The sequence below is a fragment of the Schistocerca cancellata genome, chromosome 7 (genome assembly GCF_023864275.1).
Source record: "Schistocerca cancellata isolate TAMUIC-IGC-003103 chromosome 7, iqSchCanc2.1, whole genome shotgun sequence".
Lineage (NCBI taxonomy): Eukaryota > Metazoa > Arthropoda > Insecta > Orthoptera > Acrididae > Schistocerca > Schistocerca cancellata.
The window spans coordinates 11,081,362-11,094,634 of NC_064632.1; the positions used below are offsets into that span (position 1 = coordinate 11,081,362).

General features: G+C 45.8%; 1 protein-coding gene across 14 annotated transcripts in view; it reads left to right on the forward strand.

Moving 5' to 3' along the window:
• Positions 1 to 13,273, forward strand: part of LOC126092534 (CUGBP Elav-like family member 2) — an 823,092-nt gene that overhangs the window by 167,871 nt on the left and 641,948 nt on the right. For all 14 annotated transcript variants that reach the window (XM_049908171.1, XM_049908169.1, XM_049908166.1 and 11 more), the window contains exon 2: positions 9,897 to 10,072. In XM_049908171.1, coding sequence (XP_049764128.1) covers positions 9,897 to 10,072 — 176 coding nt within the window. The remainder of the gene's footprint in view (positions 1 to 9,896; positions 10,073 to 13,273) is intronic.

Genomic DNA, 13,273 nt, shown 5'->3' on the forward strand with positions numbered 1-13,273 from the left:
ACTAGCCACAGACTGCACACAGCACAGCCAGTGATTTTCATATAGAGCGCTACGTTGCCAATAAGAAAACATAAACAGCCTACTTACAATACCTACTAAGAGAATCACCTTTTTGTTGCAAGTACTTTGGGAAAAGTTTTATTTTAAGGCATCGGCGAAGTTCTTACAAAGTTTTGAAAATTATGTTCACCTCCTGGTGTCTTCTCTCCAGTGAAACCAGACGCGTCGGATCTTGATCACATGTAGTTGGCGGAAATGGCTTGCTACTGTATGTGACTCAGACCTTCAGTATTTGGCAGGCTATTAAGTGTTGTAGCACAGATTTCAAAAGAGATGTCAGCTATTTCATTCACGACGTTAATATTAGTAAGGATAACAAAGCCACAGTCGTCAGAAGTCACGTGTTCACATCGATGGGCGATCTACAAATAAACGCTTAACAGAATGTACACATGAAATCTGAAATACGGTGCGTAGTCCAACAGCACTCATCTTTATGGGCTGCCGGAAAAACTTTAACTCAACTCACTCGCGCTGCGGGTCACTCTCATGTGTTATTGTTCGTAACAACCTGCCAATACACGAAGCGAGTCAGGCTGTTGATAACTTTAGCTGCGCTTTAGGTGTTACGAACAGATTTCCATTAGTACTTCCTAAGGACTACTTTCATGATAACTCCTTAATATTTACAAAAACAATATATTCGACATTTAACAGGTAATGAGAACGAAACTGTAAGTTAAGAGTGCGCATGCAGCGACTCAGCGCCCTTTCAGAGCGTGCCACTGCACTTAAATGGAAGACGCCCAGCGAACTACGGTGCCATGTGCAAACGAAACGTGCTGCGTTCCTTGCTAGCATGCACCGATCACTACTTTCCAAGACGTTAGCTGCCTGCTGCAGTACAGAAGATAACTTGGTTGATATTAAAGTACTGACAGCTGCAAAGGACAGAGGTTTCACAATAGCCTTCAACCCTTCCCCTGCCACTGGGATGTATTTGTCCTAGGATACATTACCAGAGGAATAGTGGAAATTCACTACATGTTATTGCTACGCGTCACTGTCCCACTGATTAAGGGAAGCCTGCTAATGATTTGCAGAACTTTTACAACTTGCATCTCTTAGTTACGCTGTCTTAAAGTTCCACCGTTACCCTCCCACTCCGCTACGCTCCAAATTGTCGCGTCGAATTAGTGCGCACCTGCAAATAGGCAACCGAATAAACAGATTTGCGAAGCGGGTTGCTATCAAGCGTTCCCCAACAATCAACGGCACTAAATTGCACACTTACTGAGGTGTGATCGTCACACGTGGTGCCCATATTGAGCACCTGTAACGTCAGTTAAAAACTTCAAGAGATGCTTTGTCAATTGATTTGTCTCTGTGTCTCTAGTGGTTTTAGCGCTGTCATCTTTTGAAATCGTGGCGGTACCAGGTGGTTATAATTAAAGGGCAGATACTCATGGACGTAGAGAGTGGGCCCTAATTATCGTATGGCAGCGACACTTGATAGAGATCCTATTGTGTTCATGTGGGACACATTTATTGTGGAAACTGTTAGTTGCAATTTCCGCCACCAGTTGCAAATCTGGCGCTGTACAGCATCTTCTCGACGTCTTCAGTGCTCATATTGAACAAATTGTACGATAGTCGATAGCAAAATCAACATTATGCCTTCCTCACTTCTTTGATCTTTTCCGCCTATGCCCTTTCCTAGTCGATTACACATTTAAACATCTTTAGACATCTAATTTGAATTCACAGCGCCGTATTTGCGCCTGGTGGCCAAAATAGAAACTATTTTTCCCCACCGTAAATAGGTTTCCGCATTGGAATATCCACAAAGTTTCGCTGCCCACACTGAACCTCCTTGTGCAGTTGAACTTTGCCGGCCGGAGTGGCCGTGCGGTTCTACGCACTACAGTCTGAAACGCGTGACCGCTACGGTCGCAGGTTCGAATCCTGCCTCGGGCATGGATGTGTGTGATGTCCTTAGGTTAGTTAGGTTTAAGTAGTTCTAAGTTCTAGGGGACTGATGACCACAGATGTTAAGTCCCATAGTGCTCAGAGCCATTTTTGCAGTTGAACTTTAATTATAACCACTCGGTATTTACAACCCTGTATGCCCCTTCCTTTCTCACGATGGAAAATCTATCTGTTACTTCTGACTCTGACAGTAATTAAAGTAACCATAAAACAACGTCTCTCATTCACCAAAAAGAATTGCAAGTGAGAGAGTTATCGATTTTCTATTCCACGGAGAGCAGTTCGTTATGGCGGCTACGAGCGACAAAGTATCAGCTTTGGACCTGAAACATCTGATGCCAACTGATTTAAATCGAGCTACAGCTAAGCTTCTGCCACCCGGCTATGATACTGACAGCAGCAACTAGTCTTATAACAGCCTCCTACGGAGTCCTGTTCCCGCACTTGGCAGGCGCCAAGACGGGCGTTTGAGCCCCGCCGGCGAGAGTGGCAGCAGATAAGACGCAGGCCAGGCGGTGCGTGCCGTGGGGCGCTTTGTTGTGCCTACCAGCAGCGAGGGGCAGGCGGTCTCCCCGGGCCCAGGTAGGCGCCGCCATTGTTTCGCACGTTTTGTTTGCCGCGAAAACAATAGGGCGGGAGCGCGTTGCCGTGGATACGGCGGCTCGGTGCTGCCGAGGACGGCGTGCGGGTAGCCTGGTGGAAGGGGCCGCGCAGAGAGAGAGGTACTCGGCGTATTATGGCGGCTGCGGGATGAACAGCGCGCCGCAAAAATCAGATGGCGGGGTTGCCGGGGCGCCTAGCGTCTGCACCCTCCTCGCGTTTCCATCGAGCGAGTGCCGGCAGGCCGGTTCTGCCGCTGAACTGTGTGCAGCGCCGCACTTCTCCCCTGCCGTCGATACTGCACTCGAACTACATTTATATTCATATCTGGTTTACACACAGGTTGAAGTGTGCACAAAATAAACATGGCGCAGACCTGCGCAGGCGTCGCGGTAGGGCAAGGAACAAAGAATTGGCCGGGGTTCATTTGTGAACGGCCAGAGCACCGTAAGAGGAGTGTGCTTGGACAGCTAAAGCCTGCGCACAAAGCCGTAACTCTTATTGTTGTGGACTGACAAGACAGCCAGTCCACAGTGACGGGTAACCGAAAGGCACCCGTTTACACACGCCGGCTGGCTTAAGTCTGAAACAGGATACGTAATGAATGCTATAAAGAAAAGTACGTATCTGCTGGAATACTTAACTTTAATCCATCATTTGTATACAGCATTCTTGATGATACAAGTGAGACTCTCTCTAGAAATGGTTAATGGCGCCTTGCTAGGTCGTAGCCATGGACTTAGCTGAAGGCTATTCTAACTATCTCTCGCAAATGAGAGAAAGGCTTCGTCAGTGTAGTCGCTAGCAAAGTCGTCGTACAACTGGGGCGAGTGCTAGTACGTCTCTCTAGACCTGCCGTGTGCTGGCGCTCGGTCTGCAATTACTGACAGTGGCGACACGCGGGTCCGACATGTACTAATGGACCGCGGCCGATTTAAAGCTACCACCTAGCAAGTGTGGTGTCTGGCGGTGACACCACACTTATAACTGGTAAAATGCAACCAGCTAGTCTGAAAATGTTCATAGCTACAGGTTAAGTCAGAGCAGCCAGTCAATCGACAAATGCAGGATGTTCCAAAAAAAAAAAAAATCTGTCGTTTGTTACATACGAACTGTGAAAGACAGAAACACATAGCGCATGCTGCCACTGGATAGAGGAGGAAGATTCAAAGTTTTATGCGCTCTCTCTCTCTCTCTCTCTCTCTCTCTCTCTCTCTCTCTCTCTCTCTCTCTCTCTCTCACCCAAACTCACTCACTCCATTCCACACAGGAATCAACAGGTACACCATGTGATCAAAAGTATCCGGATACTTGGCGGAAAATGACGTAAAAGTTCGTGGCGCCCTTCATCGGTAATGCTGGAATTCAATATGGTGTTGTCCCACCCTTAGCCTTGACAGCTTCCGCTCTCGCAGGTTTCTTAAGGAGTGGCAGCTCATTCTTCACGGACTGCTGCACTGAGGAGAGGTATCGATGTCGGTAGGTGTGGCCTGGCACGAGGTCGGCGTTCCAAAACATCCCAAAGGTGTTCTATAGGATTCAGGTCAGGAGTCTGTGCAGGCCAGTCCATTACAGGGATGTTATTGTCGTGTAACCACTCCGTCACAGACCGTGTTGAAAGATGCAATCGCCATCCCCGAATTGCTCTTAAACAATGGAAAGCAAGAAGGTGCTTAAAACATGAATGTAGACCTGTGCTGTGATAGTGCCACGCAAATCGACAAGGGGTGCAAGCCCCCCTCCGTGAAAAACACGACCACAACATAACACCTCCGCCTCCGAATTTTACTGTGGACACTACACACGCTGGCAGATGACGTTCACCGGGCATTCGTCACACCCACACCCTGCCATCGGATCGCCACATTGTGTACCGTGATTCGTCACTCCACACAATGTTTTTCCACTGTTCAGTCGTCCAGTGTTAACGCTTCTTACGCCAAGTGCGGCGTCGTTCGGCATTCACAGGCGTGATGTGAGGCTTATGAGCAGCCGCTCGACCATGAAATCCAAGTTTTCTCACCTCCAGCCTAACTGTCATAGTACTTGCAGTGGGCCCTGATGCAGTCAGGAATTCCTGTGTGATGGTCTGGACAGATGTCTGCCTATTACACATTACGACACTCTTCAACTGTCGGCGGTCTGTCAATCACAGAGGAGCTGAGCCTGTACGCTTTTGTACTGTACTTGACCCTTCACGTTTCCACTTCACAGTGGATCTAGGGATGTTTAAGAGTGTGGAAATGTCGCGTACAGACATGACACAAGTGACACCCAATCACCTGTCCACGTTGGAAGTCCGTGAGTTCCGCAGAGCGCCCCATTCTGCTCTCTCACGATGTGTAACGACTACTGATGTTAATATGGAGTAGCTGGCAGTAGGTGCAGCACAATCCACCTAATACGAAAAACGTATGTTTTGGGGGGGTGGGGGGTCGGGCTGGTCCGGATACTTTTGATCACATAGTGTACCTGTTCATTGAATCGACAGCTTCAACGGACTTCTCATCACTTGAAGAGTAGCTGCCGTAGGTGGGACAAAGACTCAGTTCCTTATGTAATCCCAAAGAAGGAAAAAAATCGCGAGGTGTGAGGTCTGGTGGCGTGGGAGACCAACAACCTTGAACAATATCTCGATGTCCACCTATTCCAATTCATCTTGGTAGTACTGACGCCATGTTGCTAGTCAAGAGCGCAGTCTGCCCAGGGACATGTACAGTGTTTCTGTCTTTTTATACTTGGTAATAAACAATTGAAATCTCTTCCTTGTTTTTGAATCACCCTTCACTTCGACAGCTGAAGCCTAGACACACAGGCGTAACTCTTCCAAATCGTAAGACACAGCCAGCGAGTCTGAATATTTTCATATAGACAGGTTACGCCATTGCAGCCATGTATTCGACAAACACAGACGTTCAAAGTCAACAGTTTGTCACTAGACCACCCGAACAACAAGATATTCTTTAAAAAAAATCAGACAAAGCAAAATAGTACGACTACTCACTGCCAGAAGCAAAAACAGGGCTAACAAATTTAGCTCAGTGCATAACTTCGCTGACTACATTAATCATCATCATTTTTCTAGAGGGCAGGCCTCGTCGCTGGAAAAATATTTGTCTCCTCTGCTGAACGTATCGAGTCAGCTTACTGTCTGAATTAAATTCCATCCCTCGCAAAATCTAAACAATTCATCCGGACCTTCCTCTTATTTTCTCCCCTAAAACCATTGCATCCAGTACGATGGGCAACCATTCGTGGCGACGTGTCCTCTCAGCAATGAACTTTGTTTTCCTCATGGCTCTAGTACTCATAAATTCTCTCGTCTCATCCACTTCCTTCAGCACCCACTCGTTCGACCTTTTCTCTCTCCAGATTGTTTTCTTCATCCTTCTTCACATCCACATCCAAATTCACATTGCTTTTAGTAAAATAAAGGACATGTCACCCGAAAATTGTGTGTCGGTCCCCTGACAGCTTCCGCTCTCCTCCTTGCACGTCTTTCGGACGGAGTGAACCCTTGAGCAGTCCGCCTTGGTAACTGCGCGTTCATCAGAGTGGATTGATAACCGAATGAGCATGGGTTAAATTCCCGGCCGGGTCGCGGACTTTTCCAGCTCGGAAACAGGATGTTGTATTGTATTCATGTTCTAATCACCGTAATTGACATTCCACTATTGAGATGGCTGTATTGACACGTCCCGAAAGCCAGTAAATAAAAAAATTATAATACTCTTGGGTAGTACCTGTAGCCATGCTTTCCTCTACTCCTCTGTTCATTGAGCGACTGGAAAAACTAGAGGTTCATGCAAACCTCGGAAGCAGAGTTCTTAATGAGATTTTTCTTTCTTTCTTTGCCTCTTCCAACAAAACTTCAATGACATGACATATAATCACAAATCGTAAACGATTTTCGTCTTCTGTTTATTATTGTTTCCGAAGTTGCATGTCTAGTGGGCTCCATTATGGTGTTCGCATCATCAGCAAAGAGCTCTATTTTTGTTTTATCACTGTCAGATGTAGGATCATATCCAGATATCAAGAGTAATTCCAGAATTGATCCCTGCGTAAGGCTAGTAGTAATATGTCCTTGTTGGGGAGAAGACTGTGGAAACGGCATGAGCATCTAACGTGATGCTACCAGTTAAATACGTAGTGAACCAGTTACGCATTGGACCTTCAAAAGCTTGTATTACATAATCAACACACTGGATGAAACAAATTATCAGGTATATGTCCTGTTATTTTTTCCCCGATTTTCTGCGATCAGATGGGTGTGGTTCGACCAGTATTTGAGAGACGGCTGTGCCGTAAAACGTTGTGGTACAAAATCAATGTTCCGTGTTAATAAGAGGGGGAAAAATGAGTAATATCGCCGGTAGGGTAACTGCAACCGGGCTGCCACGGTGGAAAAGTGCTATTGAATTATACGGCAAGCTGCAGGTGGTGGTCCCCTCCCGCCGCTGATAACTCTGTGCGTGTGGCAAAAGGGCGGCTTATCTGGCAGCCACTAATAATGGAGCGGCGCTACTTACCGTGTTTATTGTTTGCCCCCGGCTCCTAAAAGCGCGCTCGTGAATAAACCCGCGCGCCGCCGCGTATTGTTCGGCGCAGCCGAGCTACACACAGGTGGTGCCTGCGCCCTGAAAAAGGACCGCCCATTCTCTCTATTTCTTTAGACCCATTAAGCGCTTCCCCAGCAAGGGTCGTAGCCTCTACCCCTACCCCCACCACTCTTTCTGGCCGCTTTCACATTTGCAAACATCGCTTTTCCGTTCGGATCGTTTTTTGGCGTATCGTCCCTATTTTCCGTACCCGGAACGTTTATCCCGGAGGCAATTTCACCCCGATGCTCGCTTCGATTGTGCAGCCACCAGCCTGAATTGAAATAACGGGGCACAATGAAACCGTCAGTTTCCAGACAGCAATTTCCCCTACTGTTTCACGAGAACTGAGTGAAGCGGCTGCAATTTCAAAACGTTGGAGGATTTTCGCGCAACATGTGACGTATATGGCCGTAGACCTATACATTCTTCATTGTTTACACAAAGGACGTATAAAACTGGATGCGATATTTATAAAAAAAGTGAAAGAACATTTCAAATCAGCTCGTCATTCATATTCACCTGTGGTGCACAACTGGTGCTCGGGTTATTGCAGCTGAAATTAAGATTCAGGGGTTCTAGCAAAGGCTCGCTGTATAGTTACTCTCATGGACCGTTGTCCCACTCACGTATGTGCTTTGATTTAGAGTTTGCAACAAAACCTGTTGAGATTATGTATGAGGGATACTGTCAGCCTCATCCCGCTAAAAATTCGTGTGGTGCCTCTGTTTGTGCGCCCCACCACGTAAGCAGTACATATTTAGGCGATTTCCTACACTCATCTAAAACACTCCGGGCAGATTTTTCTTCTGCGGCTCCCAAACGTAACGTATGTACGAGTAAAACGAGAAAATGTTTAAAATAGCCATTATTCACAGATGTAGGCATATATGACTTTCCAGTCTCAAATTTATGTGAAGATATGGCAGCAGGAATAGATTGTATAATTAAATTTCCCTCCAGAAGGGGAAAATGAGATGAAGGTGTGGACTGAAGTTTGTGTTGGGGAGGGATTGGACTTAAGTCGTCCGTGCAGCGATGTGAGCTATAGTGCTGTGGTGGTATAATGGGTAAAATTCCTGCCTAGTAAGCAAGGGTACCTGGGTTCAAGTCCCGGCTGTGGCACAAATTTCAAATCATTTCTTCGGCTTCCATCATATCGTAGGAATAGACCTGTCCATCTAAATATCATATGAATCCTAAATACGGAGTGGGAGTGTCATTGGGGGGGGGGGGGGGATGCCAAAATAACTTCACCAGCTTCATGTTTCTCTTCCACTACTTCTACTGTTCGTTTCCTGCCCGGGCGGAGCAAATACGCCTACATCTAGTGAACTGTAATGTTTACTCAATGATGTGCTGTCGTGAAGTATCTCTAAATGTTTTCTGTAATGAGATACCCTACATCCATTGTCTGGATATTGTAAGCGCAGTAGGCTACGGGGTGATTCGTTTGAGGTGTCAGAAAAGTAAATTGCTAGATGCAACAAACTTCGTAAATTGTATGTTATTCAACGGCTTACTAAAAAGTATGTCTCCGAATTTTTATGTGAAAACTCTTAAGTCTTTAGAAATAAAAGAAAGGTTATTAATATCCAACATTTTTATTCTTTGCCTACATATTTATTTCGGAACATAGTCACCCTGGCGGCTAACACGTCTCCCAACGAGAGACCAAACGTTGATACCGTCACTGCAGAATGTTTGTTGACGGAGCCTCTACCTCACCTCTGCTTAGACCGTTTCGGCACTACCAAAGTGAAGCCCTCCAAGATGTCCTTTAAGATTTGGAAACAGATGAAAATCGGTTGGGACAAAGTCTGGACTGTATGTAGGATGATCGATGACTGTGAATCCAAGGCGTCGGATTATTGCAGATGTCGTCGCTCTCGTATGTGACGTGGCATTGTCGTGCTGAAGGAGGTGGTGCTCCATATGTGGAGGAACTCTCCGAATTCGAAACTCGGTTACGGCGTGCTGTTTCTGACGCACAGACATATTTACGTTACACAGCGCTATGTTAGAGCTACAATTAGGGGCCGTGTAGCGGCAGAGGGCTACAAATACGTAGACATGAAGAACAGAAGTAAAGCAGAGGTTAATTTCTAAAACAGGAAACAAATACGTAAACTGGAACCACACAAAGGACGCTAACAAAGTACATGCATGTAAAATTAAAAGATCAGTATGGGAACGGAAGTTGAAAAAATTCAACTTCTGTTGTGTAAAATTTTGGTTATCACGAAGGAAGCCGTTTCCATCTGAATGAATCGTTTTGGTTGTAATTGATCTCGGATTTGTGAAAACCGTGGCGAGTTGCATCACACTGAAAGTCAGTGTGTAGTGCGTTGTTTTACCAAATTTTTACATAGCACTCGCGAATAAAACGTCCAACGTTTTCATTCATACCCATGCTAAAGTACGCTGTGAAGATTTGTTTTCTGGTGACAATCGATTGAGAACGTTTCTTACAGTAGCTTCCTTTCATGTCTGTCAAAGAAAACGTAATACGATAGAGGAGTCAAACAAGTTACAAAGCGATAAAAAAATGGTGTTACTTTATGCATTGTGGAGATAGCCTGTGAACTGGAGCGGTGTTTTGCTGACACTGGCAGCCTTGACAGTGAGCGTCATATCAGAAACGATGCGTCACGCGTGTTCGGCCCGCGACCTGTTGCCTGAAACGCGCCTTGTTGTTTGTTGCAGCATGAACAACTCGGGGAACAACATGAGCGAGCAACCGGACCCGGACTTCATCAAGATGTTCGTGGGCCAGATCCCCCGCTCCATGGACGAGAACGACCTCCGGAAGATGTTCGAGGAGTTCGGACGCGTCCACCAGATCAATGTGCTCAGGGACAAGGTTACCGGACAAAGCAAAGGTAAGTCGGGCCAGCAAGCCTCACAGTGAAACACTCCAGCTGGCTAAAGTAGCGGTTGTCTGCTGCGAACTCTCAATCAGCAACAGCCGACCGTCACTGGACGTGCCATGGGGCGTCTCATCTGTAGCTTCATTTGCATTTGCACTTAATCGTCACGCACCATTTTGTAATGCTTGGATGAGGATCCTTAGCAGGAGTTCATTACGCACCGGGTCGTTAACGTCTGTACAGTACCAGGCGTGATACGCTGTACTGCATTACAGCAGTGAAACAATCACTGATAGGCAAATTCAAGTCAAAGTATTATCATTGATAGAGAGGAACGAAACGCTTTAAATCGAAAGAGAGAGGGGTCACTGTATGATCTAGAATGAAAGGTAAAATTTCGGTTTATGTGTAAAAAGTTTTTTCTAATGTTAGAATCTCGGATAAAATATACAAACAACACCGACTGTTACCTGTCACTTCCAACAACACTGGAATCTTAAGAACGATGTACGAGAGCTACAGACCTCGCTGCTGCGAGCCTGGACACATACACACGGTGAACCAAAATTCCGCCGACAAAGTTTCCGAGGTGGTACTGTGGACCAAAACAAGAAGAAGAGTCTAGTAAACATCGGCTTCAAAACGAACAGTTTTAGAACGTTTATAGTCAAAGACACATTTTAGAACTAATGTTTTTTGTCCATACCACCACCTCTCAAAGTTTTTCGGTAGGCAAATCATCAGAGCGCCGGAGTGCTACAGTCGATGTAGGGCTCGGCTACACGCACTGGTTTCGTGAAGGTACGTCCGCCCTCCGCCTTCCTTTGCACAAGCAGAGATGATGCAGTCAACATGGGGGTAGAATGTGTCATGCTTGCCTTCACTAGAGCATGGACGTGTCTTCTGAATTTCCGATGTTTGACACCCGTACGTGTGAGATTTTTGTCAGTTTAAAAAGGAGGCTGTAAGCTTTTATTGGATAATCTTAGGAAATAATGCCGGCTCGGCATGTTGCTGACTAGCTAATACCAGCTTTTTTTGAACAGTCTCCCTTGTCAACAATTGCAATTTTTGTGTGTTCACCAGCCAAAAGGTACAGTCAGGAGCGCCCCAGGGAAAAGAGACAGGACCGCTCTTATTGTCTATATATAGCAGATACATGATGTGACGGACGGGGTGAGCAACAATTTACGGTTGTTAGCTGACGATGCTGTGGTGTATGGGAAGGTGTCGTCTTTCAGTGACTGTAGTAGGATACAAGATGACGTAGACATAATTCCTAGTTGGTGTGATGAATGGCAGCTTGCTCTAAATGTAGGAAAATCTAAGTTTACGTGATTTTTTTTTCTTTGCTACTCATTCTCCTAAAGTTCGAATACAGCATTAGTAGAGCGCTGCTTGACACGGTCACGCCGATATACCGGGTGATCAAAAAGTCAGTATAAATTTGAAAACTCAATAAATCACGGAATAATGTAGATAGAGAGGTACAAATTGACACACATGCTTGGAATGGTTATTAGAACAAAAAAAATACAAACGTTCAAAAAATGTCAGACAGGTGGCGCTTCATCTGATCAGAATAGCAGTAATTAGCATAACAAAGTAAGACAAAGCAAAGATCATGATCTTTACAGGAAATGCTCAATATGTCCACCATCATTCCTCAACAATAGCTGTAGTCGAGGAATAATGTTGTAAACATCACTGTAAAGCATGTCCGGAGTTATAGTGAGGCATTGGCGTCGGATGTTGTCTTTCAGCATCCCTAGAGACGTCGGTCGATCACGATACACTTGCGACTTCAGGTAACCCCAAAGCCAATAATCGCACGGACTGAGGTCTGGGGACCTGGGAGGCCAAGCATGACGAAAGTGGCAGCTGAGCACACGATCACCACCAAACGACGCGCGCAAGAGATCTTTCACGCGTCTAGCAATATGGCGGTTTTTTTTTCCTACTAATAAAACCCCATGTCATTCCAAGCATGTGTGCCAATTTTTGCTTTTCTATCTACATTGTTCGGTGGTTTATTAAGTTTTCAAATTTATACTGACTTTTTGATCACCTGGTAAATAAGGCGTAGCGCTTCAGAACGATATGAAATGGTATGAACACGTCAAGCTCATAACAGGGAAGGCGAACGCTCAAGTTTGTTTGATTGGGAGAATTTTGGGGGAGTTTAGCTCATCTATAAAGGAGATGGCGTAGAGAATGGTAGCGTTCGTGTTTGGGATACCCAGGCACACACGAGAGCGGGTTAAAAGAAGGCATCGAAGCAATTCAGAGACGTTGTCCTAGGTTTGTTATCGGTTAGATCGATGAGCACGCAAGTATTACGGAGATTGACGCTCTTTGGGCGAACTCTACTTTGGGAATTCCGACAACCCGCCTCTGTAGCTGCTCACATAACAATTCTACTGCCACCAACTTACATCTCGCGTGAGAACCAGGAGCGGAGACTTACATACGGTTAATTTTCCCTCACTATATTTGCAAGTCGACCAGGAAAGGAAATGATGAGCAGTGATACGAGATACCCTGCTCCATGCATCGTAATGTGGCTTGACGAATATGTACGTAGATACACATAGATCATCAGAAGTGTCACATTTCTCTACAGGTGCTGTACTAAATGCCACTTCATGCTCTGCTACCACACATTACGTGTTTTCTAATTCTGCACGGGCCAAGTTTTTTTTTTTTTTTTTTTTTTCTCTTGTTCCTTCAACTCCTTAATAACGGTGAACAACGAACCAGTGTATAGCGGCCTTAGTGAGTCACAACTTCTGTCGTAATTCAACAACGCCGCCTACGGCGCTGCTCGCAGTTCACCGCTCTCAGACAGGGCGCCGCCCATTTCATAATGACGCCGCTATTCTGGGACAGATTCCAACGGGCGCAGGGCATCCTTTGGACGATGTCCACGGAAGTCGTGCACCGAGCGGTCCGTGTATTTTCGTGCTTATAATGACTTCACACAAGAGCTAAAAATACGCCCAACGCACCTTGTTACAGCGCCTCTGTGTAACACTGTAGCGCCTGTTTCAAAGTGTTCCGTGTTCAGTATGTGTGTCCTCTATAGTGAAACTTAATATGTGGCGTTTTGCGCAAGGGCGAGGATGGCATACAGGGAAGTCTGTGGTTGTAATTCGAAAGTCAGGGATTTACACTTTACTCGGTACATGCTGAAATATTTCATGTTGGTAATGA